The sequence below is a fragment of the Sminthopsis crassicaudata genome, chromosome 5 (genome assembly GCF_048593235.1).
Source record: "Sminthopsis crassicaudata isolate SCR6 chromosome 5, ASM4859323v1, whole genome shotgun sequence".
Taxonomy (NCBI): Eukaryota; Metazoa; Chordata; class Mammalia; order Dasyuromorphia; family Dasyuridae; genus Sminthopsis; species Sminthopsis crassicaudata.
Window position 1 is genome coordinate 272,385,138 of NC_133621.1, and position 22,568 is coordinate 272,407,705.

Sequence of the window (22,568 nt, forward strand, 5' to 3'; positions counted from 1 at the left end):
TGACTTGCTTTTGTTTGGGCAAACCTTTTAATTAATCAAAATCAATCCATTTTGCATTTCATTTCTGTCTGGTGACAAATTCTTCCCTTATTCATAGAGAAAAAAAGTAAACTGCTCTACATGTCCTTATTTATGCTCATGGTATCACCTTTTATGTCTAAATTATGTAATTCGTTCTATCTCCTTGTTTTATGGGTAAATTTATCCTATTTACATTCAAAGTTATGATTACTATTGTTACTTCCATCCTACTTTCTCTGTTTGTCCTGTTTTTTTCCTTTTACTCCTTACTATTTCTCCTGTGAAATTATTTTAATTTTCTTAGGATATCATCCTGTTATAGTTAATTCACATCTGTGCCCTTTGACTATGTAGATTCCTAAAACTGCCCTAATGATTTCTTGGGAGTTCTTAGGTGTTGCAAGTGTCATCTTCCCATGTAGGAATGCAGTCATTAATGTTATTGAATCCTTTATGATTTCTCTTTGTTAGCTTTTTATGCATCTCTTGGGTTTTGCATAAGTTTTCTGTTTATTTTTGGTCTTATCAGGGATACTTGAAACTTCTCTATTTCATTACTATTATTATTTCCCCTATCCTTTTTCCCTCACTCAGTTTTACTGGGTAGTTGAGTCTTGATTACCTTTGCTATCTGGAGTATCATTCCAAGCCCTGTTTTGAGTGTGACTCTACAATATTAGAATTGTTTATTTCTGGCTCCTTGCAATAATTTTTTTCTTGACCTGGGAAGATCTGAAATTCAGCTTAAATATTTCTGGGAATTTTCAATTTGGGATCTGTTTCAGGAGTTGATTGTGGGTGGAATCTTTCAATTTCTGTTTTACCCTCTGGTTCTAGGATATCAGGTCAGTTTCCTTGGAAAGATGATATTTAAGCTCTTTTTGGTCAGGGATTTCAGGTGTTACTCTCTTGAATCTATTATCCAAACCTATTGTTTTTCCAGAGATATTTCACATTTTCTTCATTTTTTTCATTCTTTTTATTTTCTTGATGTCTCATGGATCCATCAGCTTTAACTTGCTCAAATCTATTTTTAAAGTCATTTTCTTCAGTGAATTTTTGAAATTTTTGGATTTTTTTCCCCATTTGGTCAATTTTACTTTTTAAGTAGTTCAGTGGATTTTTGTGCATCTTTTACCATTTGGCCTATTCTCTTTTTAAGGTGATTTTCTTTAATATTTTTTGGTGTCTTCTTCACTAAGGTGTTGATCTTTCTTAATTTCCTTGTGTCACTCATTTCTTTTCCGAGTATTTTAAACCATTCTTATTTGAATTTTAAAATCCTTTTTGAGCTCCTCCAGGAATTCGTTATTGTCCTGAGACCAATTTACATTTTTCTGTGGTTTTGGATGTGGCACTTTTGACTTTGTTGCCTTTTTCTATGCTTGTGTTTTGATCATAGGAACTTTCTATATTTAGATTATTTGTTGTTGCTCTACAATGGCGACAGCACTATCCCAAGATTCAGGTTTTTTATTCTGCTTTTTTCAGAGCTAGATCTGGAAGCTTTTAGTTCTTCCAGTATTGTATGATCTAAGAGAGGTGTGGTCACTGCTATCTTAGCCTGTGTTCTGATCTGTGAATGATCTTTTCCATCCTATAATTGTGATCAGAGTTCCTGCTCTTCTGTGACCATATGCTGTAATAATAATGCTCTTCCTCAGCCTGGGACTTTGATCCAGAGCTGCAACATGGTTTCAACTAGGAGGATGACAACATAGTCCTCCTGCTCCCAGTGCCAGTAGAAAGTTCTTTATGATTTCCTTTTGAGCAGCTGTATGAACCTCTTACTGTGGGTTACCTTTCTACCTTTTTAACACAATAAAATCAAATTATACCTGTATGTCGGTATACTCATGACAATACAGATCTCAAGAAGTAAAACATATCTTCCTACATAGGGAAGATAGAACTTTTACAAGAAAGTTGTACTTTTGAATTATGCATTTGAAGATCAAATTCTCTGTTCAGTTCTGGTCTTTTCATCTCAAATAAATGAAATTCACCTGTTTCATTGAATATCCATCTTTTTCCCTTAATGATAATGCTCAGTTTTTCTGGAAAGTTAATTCTTGGCTGCAATCCAAGTTCCTGTGCTTTCTGGAATATCAGATTCCATGTACTTTGATCTTTAGAAGTAGAAGCTGCTAAGTCCTGGGTAATTCTGATTGCATTTCCTCAATATTTGAATTATTTCTTTTTGGCTGCCTGCAATATTTCCTTCTTGATTTGATAATTCTGAAGATTGTTATGACTTTCCTTGGAGTTTACTTTGCAGGGCCTCTTTCAGGAAGTTTTAGGTCAATTCTTGCAATGGCTATTTTACCCTCTGGTTCTAGGACATGAAGGCAGTTTCAGGCATTTCCTGAAAGATGATGTCTAGACTCTTTATTTCATCATGGTTTTCAGGAAGTCCAAAGAATCCTTAGATTGTCTCTGTCTCTGCTAAATCTATTTTCCATGTAAGATTTTCCAATGAATCATTTTGCATTTTCTTCTTATTTTTTTCATTTTTGTTTTTTGGTTTTGTTTGACTGTTTCCTGAAGTCTCACTGTGTCATTCACTTCCATTTGTTAAATTCTAATTTTCCTTTTATTTCCAGTTATCTTTATTTCATTTTGCATTTGGGTAACTGAACTTTTAAATGTTTTTGTTCACTACATTTTTCCCCCATTTCACAAATTGTTTTTCATTGAATTGGTTTCTCTAAGGAGTTATGTACTTTCTTCCATTTCATCAAATGTATAAAGAGGCATTATATGATTTTTCACTAAATCTATTTTAAAGGAGTTTTCTTCAGATAATTTCTGTGTTTCCTTTTCCAAACTCTCTCGCAAAGTCCTCTTTTCCTTTCTCCATTTTCCTCCTAACTCTCTTTTAAGATCTTTTTTGAATTCTTCCAAGAGAGCCTTATGAGATGGGGCTCAAATCTATCACCCTTTGAGGATTCATCTGGAGATGATTTGCTTTTAGGATCCTCAGGATTAGAGGTCTGTTTTTTTTCTTTCCCCATAAAAGCTATCTATAATCAGATTTCTTTTTGCTTTTTTCCTGATTTTTTAAAGGTTGAAGTCTGTTCTTAGGGTAACAGGGAGATTTCACCCAGCTTCCTGTACAAGTGATAGTAGCTTTAGGCTGGGTCAATGACTTCCTTCCAGTGTTGGGTGGCCATGGTTAGGTCCCATGATCTTCTGGAGTTTAGAAGCACGCTATTTACCTTTGTTTTGTATGACTCTCAGCTGAGAGAGTGGCTAATCCACTGGCTTGTACTCGAGACAGAGCAGCCAATGCTGCTATATTTGGCTAAGAGCTTCCTGGTAGATCCTTAGCATGTGGATGGCACACTGTCCTGGGTCCTTACACTGGACCTGTGCAGTCATCCCTTCCCACCATGCCCGGTTGAAGTAAACCTTTTCTGAAGTTCTTCCAAAATATCTATTGCTGGAAATTTGATACAGATCAGAGTTTTGATCTGGTGTTGATGTGAGCTCAGATAAAGACCTGTGCAATCTCTGCCATCTTGGTTCTGCCCCATGTATTTCTCTAGTTCTGCCTTAGACATTTCATTTGACATTTTTATTTTGAAGAATTCAGCTTCCATTTCTTGAAGTCAATGCTCCATTTGGTCATATCAGTTATCTTTTTTTTTTTTTTTCATTTAGCTCCAGGCTCTAAATCACATGGAAAACAAAGGAAAGAGTTAACATAAAATGCCCGATTCTCACCTGAAAATTATAAGATGTTTGTTACCATATTCTGTTAGTTTTCATTTAAATTTCTGTCTCTGATTTAAAGAACTATTCTGAATTCACAAAAATAAGTTCTAACTTTAAAAGAACTCAAGGACAGGCAAATTAAATTTGAACTTAAAAAGAAGACAACTATTTCTACTGCATGTTAGCTCACTAGTTCATTCTAGTGCTAATATTTTAGATCATAAAAATTTTTGAATAAGAAATAATTTTGAAAGGAAATTACTCCAGAATCCACAAGAATATTTTCTTACAATTAAAACTTTTGGTGAAAAAAAAACCCACAAGCAATTCACCTTTCAATTTTTTAAATTGTAAATTTCAAATTTTTTTTCTTTTTTTTTCTTTCTTTCTTTTTTTTTTTTTAGCAAATGATATATGGTTATTTCACTTATCATTTCAAAGATAAGGCAAAATAGACACCAGAATTGGTAAATAAAAATCCTTTCAAAATAAGCATTCAGTTCTTGACATGGAAGAATTGAAACAAGATATCCATCACATTTTACTAAGTTATGCTATTTATTATGTGAATTAACAAAGGGACAGATGTGTTCCCTATTGGAACTCATAAATAATAAGTAAGGAGCCATTAGAAGGAAGATGCTATGAAGTGGAGAGTAACTCATAGTCCTGAAAAGAATTGAGAAAAAAAATCTTTTTCAGAAGCACATCTTTTAGAGGAGCAACCCTCCCCTTAAAGGGGCTCACACCATGTATGGGAGGAGGGCAAATATAAAGGAATAAGGCAGTCTGGGAAACTAAGTTCCAGCATGAGCATTTTAACATTTGCTGACAAGGGAAGAGCATAAGTTGGTTTCAGAATTCACATTAAAAGCCTATTTTCTTTTTTAAAAATCATGATACCAAGCTAATGGAGAGAGAGCAGACAAGCTAAAGAAGGCAGAGAAAAAGATTCTGGATTTAGAATAGAGAAAAAAACCCCACAAAAACCTTCACTTACATGGAAATATTTTAAAAGCATTAAATTGATAAAGTAACCTGTAAGAATAGTAAGATGTTATTTAGTTGTTCCTTAATGTCCAGTTCTCCTTGTGTTTTAATTCAGGTATTTCTAAATGATACTTAACATTAACTTCTTCAAATTCCTTTTCTTCCTTTCCAGCTTGTCATGATTCTTTTGCAGACTTTTGCTAGAAAATGATTCTTCTTGAATTATTTTATTCATTAATTCCAACTGCATAAATTTTGAGAATGCTGCGTCCAATTGTCTTTTAAGGTCTTGAATATGTTTCTATAAAATATCAATTTAGCTAATTACACAAAAGAAAGGTTACAGCTCCAAAATGTTTTTCCTAAATTAATTATTTAAATACATTTAGACACTTCAAAGATAGGATGAAACCATGGAATTACATTACTAGCTTTTATATAAAGTCTGCATAATAAACATTATTTCTTTCCACCTTTCTCCAGGTTAATTGTAATTGTAATTGTAAGTTCTATTGTGGAAACTTTTCCATTGTTACTTGTTCCAAAACCCTTTCCTGGCTAACATTGTATCTCTTGCTTTTGGGAAACTTAGAATGTTAAGAAATCAATTATTTTTGAGAAATATTGATGAGAACTGCAGGACAACAAGTTAATTGACAGTAAAATAAAATATTTCTAAGTAGTCACTTGTCATTATTTAAACAAATAAGGATGGGTTGAGAGAGTAATATGAAATACCAAATCCAAGGTACATGTGAAAAATTCACAAGGACATTCTCTTTGCCAAAAGGTATCTTTATTTATGAGAAGAATTTACGACAAAACAAAAAGATGAAATTGGCCCCAGGAGGGGTAAATAGAAATAGAAATAGATTTGGGAGAGCAATAGAGTTAGCAAAGAAAGGTATTTGGAAGAAGCCATTAAAGGAATATGCTATAAGCTGTGAGTACCCTTTTGAATGGCAGGCTAAATGCATAGAAAAGCTTAGCAGTCTAAAGAGTTAGGTATAGTAGGAAGATGTTATGGGAAGAGAGAGAGTTAACTCATAGCTGACTTAGTTCCAGAAAGAACATCATAAGCACACCTTTTATAGGGTAAATATAAACTTGGGGTTTCTCAGGGGAGGAGAGGAAGTATTACAAAAGAGATAAAGGATGCTTATTGAGATATTGAGGGCTTAACCAAACATTCTGCAAGTTTCTATCATAGATATTTTAAAAGGGAGCCTAAGTTCCCAAGATGAGAATTTTAGCATTTCTTGATAAGGAAGAGTTTTGCAATTCACATATATAGTATATGTATAGTACCAGTACACCATAGCACCAATTTGCAAATGTTATCTCATAAAAGCTCTTTAGGGCTTTCCCCTTACTTTAGGTAGATATCAGAACTGAGGAAATGTCTCAATATCATCAAATACTAGAATCTTAAAAAAATAACCCAGTAGCTTTAGATGAATTCATTTATTAGTCATTTTTCCAGGAGGAGGAAAATCTTTCCTTCCCTAAAATAGAAAAATAATGTATGGAGAATATTGTATTGTAAGTGTTTTAATTCATTTACTGGTAGAAGGTATTGAAAATCTATAACTTCCTTCTCTTAAATCAATTTAAGTCCTGTTTTATAGAGTGAATCTTTAACTTTTACATCAATTTACATTATGAACTTTCTTAACGGCAATAGTGATCACCTTGCAATCAAACTATTGCTTTATTTATGCTTTGTCATTTTAAAATCTCTTAAAGCAATACTCTTTTCAAATTGTTTCTGCCTAGTAGTCATCTTTTGGTGTAGTATTTTTATTTTTAGGATTGTAGCAGAGCTCTGTGTTCTAAGAGGCCCTGCAGATATTGCCCCTAAATGTTTCAGCACTTCAAAAAGTTTTTTAGAAACCACCTATTTCTCTTAGAAAATTGTTTCTTTCCATCTTTGCAAACCCAACCTCAGTGTATCCAATCAGAAAGCCAAGTTATGGCATCAAATGATAATCTGATGTGATGCCAATATTAATAATTATACAGAGAAAAAAAATTCATCTCTCCCATAACAATGATTAACACCACCAGCATCCCAAATCAATGTGAATTGTATTTGAATATCATATTACATTAACAACTGGATTTTTTACAATTAAAATTCTTACCATATTCTACCACTTAAAAAAAAAAAGGTTTTTAAAATGAGGAAAACTAAATCCCAGAGATGACTTACAAAATAGAAATTGATAGTTTCCCAAATGTTTTCATCTTGCTCTCCTGAATTTTCAAATGTGGCACATTCCATTTTAAATCTACAAAAGTAAATATAATTGTCACAAAATTTTGAAGAACTTTTTTAAAATTAATTTAATTTAATAATTTCCTATAAGGTTCAAGATCTCACTTGCAAAGCCTGGAAGATAGATTTAAAGAGAAGTAAAAGAGGCTCCAATTTGGTTTAATTAGAATGAAAACAACATGCACAGGTAAACATGTGAATGCAGTATATTTGGAGTAAATACAAAGTAACTGCAAAAAGGAATTAAAAAAGGAATACAGAAAGTCTTATTTAAGTGTTTTTTGGGGTGAGTTTTGATTAGAACTAGGCATTTGCAAGAGGTATATTCCATATTGTGGAATATGCAAATGCACGGAGATCAAAGGCAAAGAGAATTTGGAATCTGGGATATTAATATCAGGAAAAACAGCACTTCCTTCTAAGAAACTTTTATTTGTATATATCCAGTCCTATCTTCATATATAATGACATATTTAGACAAGAATATGTATCTATTTTAAGACACTTTCCTAAAACATTGTGATCTAAAAATCTCTGTGATTTGGAGTTGTGATTTCCTTGGTGTAGGAAGATACTGTCTACCTATTCAAACCTGCAAGCTCAAGTCTTCTTAAGTTTCTTGCCAGCACTGAGAGGTTCAGACTGTGACTCAGGCTCACAGTCAGTATATGTCAGAATCAGGATTTGAACTCTCCCCACTAAACTCAGTTCTCTTCTGATTGTTTCTGGAGATCAACTTTGCAAGAAACCTGTATTTTGATAATCCTTCAGAAATTCTTTCAAACCTATAAATTACGCTACACTACAACTGGCTATGAAAAATATATTATTCCTGGGGAAAAACTCCTGATAAGGCACAGTTAGTTAAGATATTTTATGAAAGGACATTTTTTTTGGAAGGGAGGTGCAGTAAGATAGGAACATTTTATTGGAATAGGGAATTCTTCATGAGGAAATTCCTTCTAGCAGTTTGTATCTGTAACAGCTTTTCAATGTATATTTTTTAGAGAACTTTGTGGAAAATAAAACAACTAGCACAGGATGCACAGCAAGTAACAAGTCAGATATATAACATTTCCATGATTTGGTGGTAGGATATATATGTGTGTGTGTGTGTGTGTGTGTGTGTGTGTGTGTGTGTGTGTGTCTGCGCAATACCTACATACATATATTTAGCCGTAATTTATATAGCTTATCCTTTGATTTCCCAAAATGGTCAAAGTAAAGCACTTGAGTAAACTGACATGAAAACCAGTATTTTCTGAAACATGTCCTCCAAAATCTGCTTTCCTACAGCTACATTTCTCATCTCATTTCTCCCTTTATGGGAGGTAAATTCTGATTGGAGCCCAAGGCACTTTTGACATTTCCAGTATTGACTAAAATTTATTTATTTATTCATCTCAAAATAAGTTATACTTAAGCAGATTATTCTCCTTTCCCATTGAAAAAAAGGAATTAAAATAAACAATTGCATGATGTTGTATTATGAATATATTTATCATTTTGATTTGCTCTACAACTAGTCATAGCAGTAAAATATAAAAATGCTTTAATTCTTACTTTTGCATATGCTCTTCTAACTCATTATACTGCTGTGTCTCTCTTTTCTGTTCCTGAGATTCCTGCAACTATAAAAGTTCCAAAATGTTTCAAACTTTTCAACTTTAAAAATGAAATCATAATCTTATCCTTATCTATGAATTAGTGATGCCTATACTTAACTATTAATATAAATTTTACTAGTCCATCAGGTAGTAGTCCATTGCATAGACAAAACGATTGCATTTATATATTCCAAATGTCACTATATTCAATTCATTTTACATGGGCACATACACCTGAAATTACATACGTAGCACTGGACACTTCATTAGTGTAGATCACAGCCTTAAGAATGTTTCTTGGGGTCTTCCAAACCAACACGCTACACTAAAGATGTCTTGTGTACAATGATCAAGGTTATGCTTTTTGGTCTTTTTTTTTTTTTTTTTCTTTTCTTGAGGCTGGTTTTAAGTGATTTGCCCAGGGTCACACAGCTAGGAAGTGTTAAGTGTCTGAGGCCAGATTTGAACTCGGGTCCTCCTGAATTCAAGGCTGGTGCTCTATCCACTGTGCCACCTAGCTGCCCCCTCAAGTTTATAAAGCTATATAATGAAAAACTCTGAGCGATAAACACATGTTTTAAGGTAAAGTGACTAGCCTCTGGAAAAGCAAATCTCCAAGCAAAGTGATTTGTCTCTGACTCCCTTCTCTCTCTCCCCTTTCTTCCTTTGTGTCTCCCTACCCTCCCTTCTCCTTCACTCTTTCTCTCTTATATTACTTCCTTATATAATAAGCTATTTGGTGCTTGTTTACATGATAACTTGTATGAGCTTTTCCTATTTTGCATTGGCTTCAAGTCCGACTGAACATTCTTCAAGGGCAAGAGAGCATGGATTTCTCACGATCTTGGTAAGCTAGTCAGAACCTGTCAATATAATTCACAGAACTGACATTCACTAATTGATGGACTAATAATTGAACAAATAATTTTCACCCGATTCTTATTTATCGCTTAAAGTTTGGTACCATTTTGCCCTGAATTCCATTTAACTGAGTTAATCCATATGGACAAAGATTTATTGCTTCCTTGCTATTCCTTATAAAGTTTAGTCCACACCTAGTTCCTAGAGTCCAGCTTGAAAACAAAGGCTTTTATGAAAGTTAATATTTTAATCATTGTGGTCCAAAAGGAATGGGAGGAAAATAAAGAGAATGAGGGATAAGGAAAACAAAGTGATTTGAGAAACAGAACTTATTCCATTCCAATACTTATTTCAAAACTAGAAATATTTCTCAAGCATAGCAATATGAAAGAATAAGTTTTGAAAGGACTGAAACCAGTAATAAACCATTTCTTAGTAAATACCATTATACTGAAGTTAAGCAGGTAAAAGAACTGTTTTTCAACATTAGGAAGTGTTTGTCAAAATATAAGAGACAATGATTACTTTTATATATAACTGAAAATATTGTTTCTGGCAGAGAAACAAACATTTATTAAGTGCCTATTATGTGTCAGGCACTGTGTTAAGAGCTTTACAATTATTTTCTTGTTTGATTCTCACAACAACTCTGGAAGGTAAGTATTATTATCTTTATTTTACAGCTGAAGAAGCTAAGAAAGATTAAGTGACTTCCCCTAGGACAACTCCAAAACTATCCAGATGCAAAGTTCTATTCCTATTTCCATCAAGCAGCCTGTGTGTCTGTGTGTCTGTGTGTGTGTGTGTGTTTATTTACATATATAAAAGATATACATGATTTATTTATTCTTACTTAGAAAAAAATCTTATCCCTCTGTGATGATAGATATAAATTATGAGTGAAAATAATTATCCCAATATAGAAATCATATAAATGGATACAAGTCTTGTTCTGTCAGTTTAAATGACAGGTACAAAATATAATATTGGTAAAAACAAAAGTGACGTAGTGAAAACACTTTTCATTAGTCAATGACAAATCACGGAATTTTTATATACGTACTTCACTTTCCATTTGATATATCTTCAGTAGTTGCTTCATTTCCAAAGCCTTTTGTGAAAGCATGGATTCTTCTTTTTGGGAATCTGCAAGTTCTTGTTGAAGCTTTCTTATCATATCCTGATGGAAATATGTACATAGAATTTCTGCTACTGATTTCATATATTAGTATTGGCTTATGGGAAATAAATATACCTTCAAAGTTAACTGATATCAATATTTTTATATAGAACTTAATATAGCATGAACATTTTCATGATTATCATTGATATAGAACTAGGAAAAGCCTTAGGAATCATTTAATGCAACCATTTTGTTTTGTAGTTTAGAAAAATAAGAAAATTAGACTTTTTAAATAAAATTAAGTCATAAAAGTGTCATCGAGTAAAGGATGAGAACTTATTAGGAAGTGTTTGTCAAAATATAAGAGACAATGAATACTTTTATAAATAACTGAAAATATTGTTTCTGGCAGAGAAACAAACATTCATTAAGTGCCTATTATGTGTCAGGCACTGTGTTAAGAGCTTTACAATTATTTTCTTGTTTGATTTTCACAACGACTCTGGAACGTAAGTATTATTATCTTTATTTTACAGTTGAAGAAGCTAAGAAAGATTAAGTGACTTCCCCTAGGACAACTCCAAAACTATCCAGATGCAAAGTTCTATTCCTATTTCCATCAAGCAGCCTGTGTGTCTGTGTGTCTGTGTGTGTGTGTGTGTGTGTTTATTTACATATATAAAAGATATACATGATTTATTTATTCTTACTTAGAAAAAAATCTCATCCCTCTGTGATGATAGATATAAATTATGAGTGAAAATAATTATCCCAATATAGAAATCATATAAATGGATACAAGTCTTGTTCTGTCAGTTTAAATGACAGGTACAAAATATAATATTGGTAAAAACAAAAGTGACGTAGTGAAAACACTTTTCATTAGTCAATGACAAATCACGGAATTTTTATATACGTACTTCACTTTCCATTTGATATATCTTCAGTAGTTGCTTCATTTCCAAAGCCTTTTGTGAAAGCATGGATTCTTCTTTTTGGGAATCTGCAAGTTCTTGTTGAAGCTTTCTTATCATATCCTGATGGAAATATGTACATAGAATTTCTGCTACTGATTTCATATATTAGTATTGGCTTATGGGAAATAAATATACCTTCAAAGTTAACTGATATCAATATTTTTATATAGAACTTAATATAGCATGAACATTTTCATGATTATCATTGATATAGAACTAGGAAAAGCCTTAGGAATCATTTAATGCAACCATTTTGTTTTGTAGTTTAGAAAAATAAGAAAATTAGACTTTTTAAATAAAATTAAGTCATAAAAGTGTCATCGAGTAAAGGATGAGAACTTATTAGGAAGTGTTTGTCAAAATATAAGAGACAATGAATACTTTTATAAATAACTGAAAATATTGTTTCTGGCAGAGAAACAAACATTCATTAAGTGCCTATTATGTGTCAGGCACTGTGTTAAGAGCTTTACAATTATTTTCTTGTTTGATTTTCACAACGACTCTGGAACGTAAGTATTATTATCTTTATTTTACAGTTGAAGAAGCTAAGAAAGATTAAGTGACTTCCCCTAGGACAACTCCAAAACTATCCAGATGCAAAGTTCTATTCCTATTTCCATCAAGCAGCCTGTGTGTCTGTGTGTCTGTGTGTGTGTGTGTGTGTGTTTATTTACATATATAAAAGATATACATGATTTATTTATTCTTACTTAGAAAAAAATCTTATCCCTCTGTGATGATAGATATAAATTATGAGTGAAAATAATTATCCCAATATAGAAATCATATAAATGGATACAAGTCTTGTTCTGTCAGTTTAAATGACAGGTACAAAATATAATATTGGAAAAAACAAAAGTGACGTAGTGAAAACACTTTTCATTAGTCAATGACAAATCACGGAATTTTTATATACGTACTTCACTTTCCATTTGATATATCTTCAGTAGTTGCTTCATTTCCAAAGCCTTTTGTGAAAGAATGGATTCTTCTTTTTGGGAATCTGCAAGTTCTTGTTGAAGCTTTCTTATCATATCCTGATGGAAATATGTACATAGAATTTCTGCTACTGATTTCATATATTAGTATTGGCTTATGGGAAATAAATATACCTTCAAAGTTAACTGATATCAATATTTTTATATAGAACTTAATATAGCATGAACATTTTCATGATTATCATTGATATAGAACTAGGAAAAGCCTTAGGAATCATTTAATGCAACCATTTTGTTTTGTAGTTTAGAAAAATAAGAAAATAAGACTTTTTAAATAAAATTAAGTCATAAAAGTGTCATCGAGAAAAGGATGAGAACTTATTTCTTAAGACCACAAAGTTCTTTTGATGATGCAACACATCTTTCATCCAAGCATGCATCTTCCTCCTTGCTCATGATAAAGCATTACTTTCAGTCTGATTTCCTCATTCACCTTCTTGAGAATTATAACACCTCCAAAAGCACATAGGGGATAAAGCTTTTTATGGGCAATTCACTTGGAAGGTGGGAGAATGGTAAAGGGTACAACAATATAGCTTCTTATACCTGAAACATTAGGGTTTACCTTCTATTTTTCAGAAAAAATTTCTTTGCATCTGGCCTTATATGAATAAGGATGCCTATAAGAAAAAGATGCATTTTCTTTACTCTCATAGTTTCCCTTGAAGAATGATTATATGCACTGATATTCTTGCCAGCCCTCATACAATTACTTGAAACGATTGATCTAATTTCATGAAAGCATAAAAAAAGGGGAGTAGATGGATAGTGGAGTGGAGGTCTTGCTAGCTACTATTTATATCTTCAACTCTGTTTGCCAAGTCTTCAGAGAAGTTCAATTTTAAGAAAGGATAGAAATTATACCCCTGGTTGCAGTCAATGGACAGAAAAATGGGGAAAATTATAGAAAATATGGTACCTCTTCCACTTTTTGATATACAGTATGGTGCAAGGTCAGTGCTAAAGAGAATTTCATGTTATCCTGTAACCTAGCCGGAAGACTAATATACACACATATATACTACATACATAGATGAACATATACACACAAAATACAAACATATATACAAACATATATATATATATATATATATGTATATAGGTGTGTGCATTACTATTCATGTTATTAAAAACCCATATATATGGGTGTGTGCATTACTATTCATGTTATTGAAAATCCTGTACATTTTCACTATAAATTAAAGAAAATTATTGCATGTGACTAGCATAAATGAAGCTAAAATGTAAAAGACATTGAACATTTTCTATCTCGTTAGATAAAAATCATCTTAAAAACAAAATTCAAGTAAAGTCTAGTAACCTTTTGAAAGAAAACCATCTAAGAGAAGGCAATGTAAAATTGTCTTAAGAAAACTAGCAAAATTAATTGAATTACTACACAAAACTAAATTCCATTGTGAAATGAATAGATTCAACTACATTTTTTTATCTGAAATTGTACAGTACTTCCACTCACTACTTATGTGAAAAGCATCACAGATAATGAGAACTGTTATTAGATAGTAAAAAGCTATCTATTTTCAATAAAGGAAAGGCACGGATCCCAGAAACTGCAATTCTGGTTATTATGCAAGAAGTATTAGTAAATATAGTAAAAAGACTGACATAAATAATAATGTAGTAGGGAATCAAAAGCACATTTAAAAAAGATGGCTTTATTACCACACACCAAAATTAATTCTTAATGGAATAATAACAGAATTATTGTCCTAAATTTTAAACAAAAGTAGTTGCTAATGTTTGTAATTTCATTAAAATATGATCAACTGTTTAATATTTCTAAAATCAGTTTACAGTATTTTGAATTAAAACTAGTCAATTGATAAATATGCTTCAGTGATTATGAAAAGGGTAATAACTGATGCCCTACAGCATCTCAATTTGAATTGTTACAGTACTCTTAGCACATTTTTTCAGGATTTACCTTGTTTCAGCATTTCTAATAATTTCATTGGAGCATTAAATGGAATACCAGGCAAATTATTAGAACTACAAAATGGTTGTAGGAGTCCGTAGGGTCCTACGATATTTGGTCCTTTTCGAAATTGCATGTAGCCTAGCACTTTATGTTCGATAAGAGTAAGGAAAGCTACTGCTAGGAGAATTGGGATAATATATAGTAATATTTATCAGTATTTATTTACAAGTATTTAACTCCATTTACATTTATGCACCAATACTATACATTTAAAATTTCATGGGCTAGCTACACCATATTTTTAATCAAAATGAGTCATCTTGTCTAAAAAATGGATATGGGGTTGATTTTTATCATGAATGTTTCCTCCTTCTTGCATGTCAGATTTTTTTTTTTTTCCTTTTGGTAGAGGCAGTTAGGGTTAAGTGACTTGCCCAGGGTCACACAAGTGTCTGAGGGCAGATTTGAACTCAAGTCATGTGAAACATGTGAAGTGGACATTATTTGATTTTTTAGCTGATAATTTACTTTATTATACAAGAGGTTTGCTTCTACCTTGTTTTTTGCATCAATATCAATTTTGTGTTCAATCAGTTTTTCTGCCATGAATTTGTTCCCACCAGAGGCAATATAGTGAAGTAGAGTGTTGCTGTGGCTATCCCTAAGATTAGGGTCTGCACCATGTTCCAGCAGGATTGTTGCACATTCTTCCCTTTGCCACTCTATTGCCTGTCAGTATAATATGTATAAAGAAATAATAATATGATATAAAATTTAATATATTCAAGCATCATTAGTGATATTTAATTGTTAGCAAACTTAGTAACTTATTTACTATTAATTTTCTTAATCAAAGAAATCAAAATGCATTTCATGGAAAAGCATGTTTAACTAATGCATACCTTCATTAAAGGTGTTTTGTTGTCATTATCTAACAAGTCGAGTTCACATTTTCTCTCTATTAAGAGAGATACAACATCTGGATATCCATTAGCACAAGCCAGGTGAAGAGGTGTTCTACAGAAATGATAGAGTAATGTTTGTTAATATACTACAACAATAAAAATTTTACCATTGTTTTATATAAATATATATATATAATTTATATTTTAATATAACATGCACTGTTATTATGCCTAAACTGTAAATAACCTCCAAAATAAATGACCACTCTTGTCACCTAAATACAAAATATGAATTAACTCTCATTGTTGATATGATAGACAAAATCGCTGGCAGGTGGGAGTAGAATATATCCAGTAGGTAAATTTAGATTTCACCAGAGATTAGCATGGGAACTTTGCTCAATTTCTGACCTTAGCTGCTTCACCTCTCCTGAAGAAATTTGCTGGTCCCTTGTTGGGATTAACCATGCTGATGTCAAATGGAGTTCTTATGGCATGGCCCACTGCAACCCAGAACTCATGAGTCAAGACATCTGCCAGCCTTAGCCTCCCTGTAACAGATTACAGGGCTTCACCCTGCCTGGTGGTCGAGTCTAATAACTTTTAATAACTAATTACTTTTCCCAATAAGAATATCCATCTACAACTACACATTTTTTAGTAAAGCAACTGCCTCAGAAAAAGGCCCTTACACATTTGCATATTGTATCTTTCTACAATCACATGGGCACATATGTGTGCATTCTCAACTAATGCTTACTGAAATGCAGCAGTGTACAGTTGAAGTGGCTCTGTATTGCTACAGGCTATTCCAGAAGAGTAAAAGTTTTGGAAGTTCTACCATGCTGGGAAGGTTTACAGTGAGCACTTGGTATGTCTGCTGCCCATTGACCAACCTAACTAATGTCATAAAGATATCATCAGTTTGGTCAACGAAGGATGACTTTTTTATTCATAGTGTATTTCAAGGTCTATCTTTGTGGTGTAGTTATTTCAGTCCTGTTTGACTGTCACCTCATGTTGAGTTTTCTTGATAAAGATATTGGAGCAGTTTGCCATTTCCTTCTCCAGCTCATTTGACAGATGAGGAAACTGGGAAACAAGATTGAGTGACTTGCAAAGAGCCTCACAGCTAGTATCTGAGGCTAGACTTGAATTCACATTCACAAAGATGGAGTCTTCTCGATTCCAAACCCAGCATTCTATTCAATGAAAACCTTGCTGCCCATAGCTGATAACATCAAGTTGTAAAGAGGTTATGTTATGTATTGGTAGAGGAAATATTCACAACAAAATCATATATTTCAGAAGTAATGAATGTGTATATAAATATTCATACATGTATGTTGTAATTTTTCTTGTTTTTGAGGACTCCTTTTTCCTTTTCCTTATGCCTTCTTCCAGAGTGTCTAAGATAGGTAAAGTGGAAGATATTTCTGACTCCCCTATCCTCTCAACTGCAATGGTTGACATGCTTAGATGTAGTTTGATAAGGAGAAAAACTAGCATCTATTATGTCCAAGACACTGTGCTCTTTAGAAATATTACTTCATTTGATCTTTGTAAGAACCCTGGGAAGTGGGTATTATTCTCATTTCATACTTGAGGAAACTGAGAAACAAATTTTCTCAGGTCCCATTAATTAGAAAGTATATGCGACTGAATATGAATTCAAACCATTTTGAGTATTTGGTTCTAATGACTAGTTAAATTAATAATTAAATAAAACAAAAACAATAAAACAAGGCTTTTGCATCTCTTAAAAATAAACTGTTAATTTTAAAAGTTAAATTAGAAAAGGTGGAGATGAGATGAAGCCTTTTATTATTGACATTATCAATTAAAAACATTTGAGATTGGTTAATTCAGTTTACACTCCTAATTTTATCTCTCAATCTAGGTGTCCCCCTTGCTTATCCAATGTAAAGGTCCACATTTTTGTTCAGAAAAGGGATAAGCAAAATTAAAGGAGACAGGGTAAAAGGATGATATTCCTGGGAAAGATTTGGCAGAAAAAAGAGCTAAATAGCAAGTGGAAAAAGGAAATAACTCCTGAAAAAACAAAATTTGTGAAATGGTAAGAGCTAAATAGCAAGTGGAAAAAGGAAATAACTCCTGAAAAAACAAAATTTGTGAAATGGAAAAAACCCATAGAACCAAACAACTCATTTAAAATTAAAGTGGACAAATACAAAAAGAATTTTAAAAGGTAACTAAAAATCAGAACTGAGCAAATGGAAATAAATGCCAACAAGAATCAGTCCAGTGAAACGAAAACAAAAAAGTTAGAAAATGTAAAATACCTCCTTGGAAAAACATGACCTGGAAAATAGATCTAGGAGGGACAATTTAAGGATTATTGTACTTCCTGAAAACTACGAAAAAAAAAGAGCCTCGACATCATCCTTCAGGAAGTCATCAAGGCAAACTTCCCTGATGACCTAGAATCAGAAAGTAAAAATAGCCATTTAAAATTTTACTGAGCACTTCCTGAAAGAGACCCCAAAATGAAAACCAAAGAATAATGTGGCTAAAATTTAGAATTATTAGACCAAGGAAAAATATTGCCAGCAGTCAGAAAGAAACAATTTAAATACAAAGGAGTCACAATTAGAATTACCCAGGATCTAGCAGCTTCCATTTTAAAGGATTGAAGGTTGTGGAATTTGACATACTGAAATATATGATAGAATATTTAAGAGAAGTCTATAGAGAATCAACTAAAAAACTAAAAAAATATGATGGAATACTTAAGAGAACACTACAGAGAATCAATTAAAAGACTTCTAGAAACAATGCATAATTTTATCCAAGTTGCAGGATACAAAATAAATCCACATAAATCATCAGTATTTTTATATATTACCAACAAAGTCCAGTAGGAAGAGATATAAAGAGAAGTTCCATTTAAAATACATGTTGACAATATAAACTATTTGGGAATCTACCTGCCAAGGTAAGTCAGGAACTATATGAACACAGTTGCTAAACACTTTCTACAGAAATAAAGTCAATAAATAACAACTGGAAAAAATAGCAAGTGCTCTTGGGAAGGCTGAGCAAATATAATAAAATGACAATATTACCTAAATTAATCTACTTATGTAGTGCTATACCAATCAAATTCCCAAGAAATTATTTCACTGATCAAGAAAAAATAATAAAGTTCATCTGGAAAAATAAAAGGTCAAGAATTTCACAGAAATTAATGAAAAAAAACAAAAAACAAAAAACAAAAAACAAATGAAGATGGCCTACTTGTGCCAAATTGCCAAATCTAAAACTATTTTACAAAACAGGAGTCTTGTGTGTATGTGTGTGTGTGTGTGTGTGTGTGTGTGTGTGTGTGTATACATATTAGTTCTTAAGAGCAGCGATTAATTTTCTGCCTTGAAACTTTTACTCTTCACATATCCATATTACAACAGCTGGGACAGCTAAGTGGTACAATGGGTGCCTGAGTTCAAATCTGATATCACATACTTACCATTGTGTGATCCTGGTCAGGTTACTTAACCATGTTTGCCTCAATTTCCTCATCTGTCAAAATGAGCTGAAGAAGGAAAAGGCAAACCATTCCACTAACTTTCCCAAGAAAATCCCCCAAATATCCTCATGGATAGTCTCACACAGTCGTTTTTGAAATGTCAGCAATTCAGCAGGAGGGAATAGTATTTACTCTCACATAGCTGTTGATTAAGAAATAATTAGTTGAACCCTGGTTAAAAGTAAAAGGAAGGAGTTTCCAAGTCATTAAAAATGGACAGGCTAGGATGTGAAGCCAGGTTTTGGGACTTCCAATCCAATCTCTACAAGGCAAAGACTGACCCTGCCCCTGCCCCAGGTGCGGAGGGGGTTTGATTTCTCCAGGGTTAATGGGGGGAGGGGGACACGGGCTCAAGTGGACGGATGGGGGGAGGGAATGTCAGCCTGTTCTCTCCCCCGCCCCCACCCTTTGCACTTACCGCTTCATTTTATCCAGTTCATTTACGGTGTTTTTTCCGAGCAGCAACAGCTGCTGCACCTTCACCACATCCCCGCGCAAGGCAGCTTTATGGATCTTTCCGAGGTCCTTGCTCTGGATCAGGTATCCTTGGGTGCGGTAAACCGGTTGGGAGCCAAAGAAACTCGGCAGGTTGAAGCGGCTAGATGAAGATTGCCCCTTCTTGCCGAAATTGAAAATCTTCTTCATCCTGGAGGCAGGCTTCAGGGCAGGGAGGTAGAACTCATGGGGGAGTCCTCTCTCGGGCCCTTCAGCCTGCTCGGAGGGGGACTTAAAGGGGAAATTAAAGGGAGAATTAAAGGGGAAATTAAAGGGAGATATTAAAGGGAGAAATTAAAGGGGGAATTAAAGGGAGAATTAAAGGGAGATATTAAAGGGAGAAATTAAAGGGAGAAATTAAAGGGAGAATTAAAGGGAGAAATTAAAGGGAGAAATTAAAGGGAGAATTAAAGGGAAAAATTAAAGGGATAAATTAAAGGGATAAATTAAAGGGAGAATTAAAGGGAGAAATTAAAGGGAGAATTAAAGGGAGAAATTAAAGGGGGAGTTAAAGGGAAAAATTAAAGGGAGAAATTAAAGGGAGAATTAAAGGGAGAAATTAAAGGGATAAATTAAGGGAGAAATTAAAGGGAGAATTAAAGGGAGAAATTAAAGGGATTATTAAAGGGAGAAATTAAAGGGGGAATTAAAGGGAAAAATTAAAGGGATAAATTAAAGGAAGAATTAAAGGGGAAATTAAAGGGAGAATTAAAGGGGAAATGTCAATAATCCGAGGCCAGAGGTTTAGAAACCTGTGAGCCCCATAGCATTAATCATCGATTCAGAGCCGACTGCAACCCTGTCAACGGCAGGAGGGAAAGTGAACTGTGCGGGCTTTCTGCACCGGCTTTTATCAGGTTCTCTGCTCACGCGGATGCGAGGATAAACTGTCAAGTCACGCAGTGGTGAGGGCACGGGGGCCGGGTCCGTTGGCTCTCAGCGCGAGGAGTGCAAAGCTCCAGATCACGAGGATGGGTGAGCTCCAGGTCTCCCGTTAGAATCTCGGGACCCGCTCTGTTGCTTATTTTCTTAATGATGGCCTTCCTCTCCGAGATTGGGTTACTTCTGTAAAATGAAGAGATTCTACTCGATAATTTCTCAAGTCTCTTACAGCCGTTTAACAGTTCTGTGAAGCTGAACAGCTTACAGCCCAGCCTGGAAGGGACCCTAGGGGCCGGGATGGACAAATGAAGTGTAAATGCTCTTCTGACTCTTCCTTTCCCGTTACTTTCCCATCTTCAAATGTGTCAGGGAAGAATTTGTAAGGGACAGCCAGCCCGACAGCCGGTCTCAACCTGGCAGTCCTGGGTTCAAGCCCACTCTCTACAGAATTCTAATTACTTTATTGATGCTGTTATTAATGGAGGGGGCAGGAGGAGGGATTCAGTGGTTTATTGACAAAATATATAACACTTTTAGTTGAAAGATTTTTGTGTTTTTAAGTATGTTTCATTCTAGGAGAGACAATGATGAATTCATTCAGGAAGGAACAAGAGATACGGATAAGAAAGAGAAGAGTAAGGGAAGATATGACTATTTTCAAATATCAGGCACGGGTCACTTTATATTAGTTTATATCATACTGTTGCAAGCTTCCATTAGGACAGATCTTCAAAGCCTTCTTTGTTTTTAAGTCACATATAGTGTGGAGTAGAAGCTAGCAGTATGTTGTTTTACTGATTTACATTCAACCCCCAAACCATAAAGACATTTCTGCAAAGGGAAACAATGCAGTTTATTATTTAACTAGTCTTGGCCTTTCCCCCTTGCTGCTTTTCCCTGCCGCCTCTTTAGGTTCCATTCACTATGTGAAATGTATCTTCTGCACCACCACCCACATTGATTTGTTCTTTCAGCTCCAGGATCACTGAATCTGAGAATACGGAAATTATGCATACCCATCCTAATGACCTCCCCCACCCCGTCCCCACTGCTCCCCTTGATTGTTCTCATTTTACTTCTGGTCTTCCCCTTTAGTTCCTCCTCATCTCGAATCCTTTGTCCCCTGGTCCCTTCCCCCTCCCTTTTCTTTTTCCCTTTCTTTCCCCTTTTCCTCTCCCCTTTCTCTTCCCCCTCCTTTCTTCTCTTTTTCCTACTCCTAGAGCCCCGTTCCCTCTCCTTTGCCCCTCTTCCCTTCCTCTCCCTTTTCCCCTCTCCTCCTTTCCAAAAACCAAAATATTAGCTCATCCTGTAGCTCTTTTGGTCTCAGTAGGGATTATTTGTGATCCAGTTTGTAAATCCTGTAGTCAAGTTGTTGATTTTACTTGTGAAATGGCTGGTCAGTATCTATTCAAGGGATAGACTTACTCTAGGGTTTGTGCCTACTTGATGATATCCAGTAGAACTTCAATACTTCCATTTAGAAATTGCATATGATGTTCTATAACATTTTCTAGAATTTAGCACTATGCTATACTTTGAATAGATTTGGACAATGGCTTGGATAGTTGGAAGCCCCATTGAACAAGTAACAGACTCCATTATGGTAAATGTATTGTACTGTGTATATGTTGTGGACAAAAAAAATTGGTCATGAATTATATAATTATTTGAAAATACTTATGCTTCTTATTGGGGAGAAGGCCAGTGTACATGAAGAATAAACACGTAAATCTAGTTTGTTAAAACTCAAATATAGAGGCAAATAATTACAATTTGATGACTTACAGATATTTGGCTGAAAACTAGTATGAAATGTGTGGAGTCTGAAAATCATTTTCTTGAATACAGATGAACACAGACTAGATGAAAATGGACAAATAATTCCTCTTACAGTTAACATTGCTATTAATAGCTCCCACATACTTAGTATCTGGTGGTTTACACAATACTTATGTACTTTATTTTTACTGCAAATTTACAACAAACAGACATTTTTTATCATATTTATGTGGTATATTCTTTTTTTTAATTTCTTTTTTTATTTTATTCATTTTTCCAAATTATCCCCTCCCTCCCTCCACTCCCTCACCCCGATGACAGTCAATCCCATACATTTTACATGTGTTACAATATAACCTAGATACAATATATGTGTGTAAATACCATTTTCTTGTTGTACATTAATTATTAGCTTCTGAAGGTATAAGTAACCTGGATAGATAGAC

At 33.8% G+C, this 22,568-nt stretch overlaps 1 protein-coding gene across 2 annotated transcripts; it reads right to left on the reverse strand.

Moving 5' to 3' along the window:
- Positions 1–1,175: 1,175 nt before the first annotated feature.
- Positions 1,176–21,453, reverse strand: LOC141544671 (uncharacterized). 2 transcript variants are annotated; one of them, XM_074271080.1, is made up of 9 exons: positions 19,385–21,453; positions 15,417–15,531; positions 12,498–12,614; positions 11,518–11,634; positions 10,538–10,654; positions 8,570–8,637; positions 6,941–7,019; positions 4,866–5,029; positions 1,176–3,693 (listed from the first exon to the last, which is right to left on the reverse strand). In XM_074271080.1, exons 1-9 carry the CDS (start codon positions 19,609–19,611, stop codon positions 3,681–3,683), a joined length of 1,017 nt encoding a protein of 338 aa, XP_074127181.1. In that variant the 5' UTR covers positions 19,612–21,453; the 3' UTR covers positions 1,176–3,680. The 2 variants fall into 2 exon arrangements, with proteins under 2 accessions (XP_074127181.1, XP_074127180.1); XM_074271079.1 differs by lacking the exon at positions 1,176–3,693 and having other exon boundaries at positions 4,260–5,029.
- Between the last annotated feature and the right edge of the window lie 1,115 nt (positions 21,454–22,568).

Bases quoted from the DNA above. Each gene is read 5' to 3' on its own strand.
- LOC141544671 (XM_074271079.1), bottom strand. From the start codon at position 19,611: ATGAAGAAGATTTTCAATTTCGGCAAGAAGGGGCAATCTTCATCTAGC. The intron at 8,638-10,537 runs GTACGTATATAA...GAACTTTTATAG, and splicing joins TATATCAAATGGAAAGTGAA to TTGCAGGAATCTCAGGAACA. The intron at 5,030-6,940 runs GTAAGTCATCTC...GATATTTTATAG, and splicing joins AAACTATCAATTTCTATTTT to AAACATATTCAAGACCTTAA.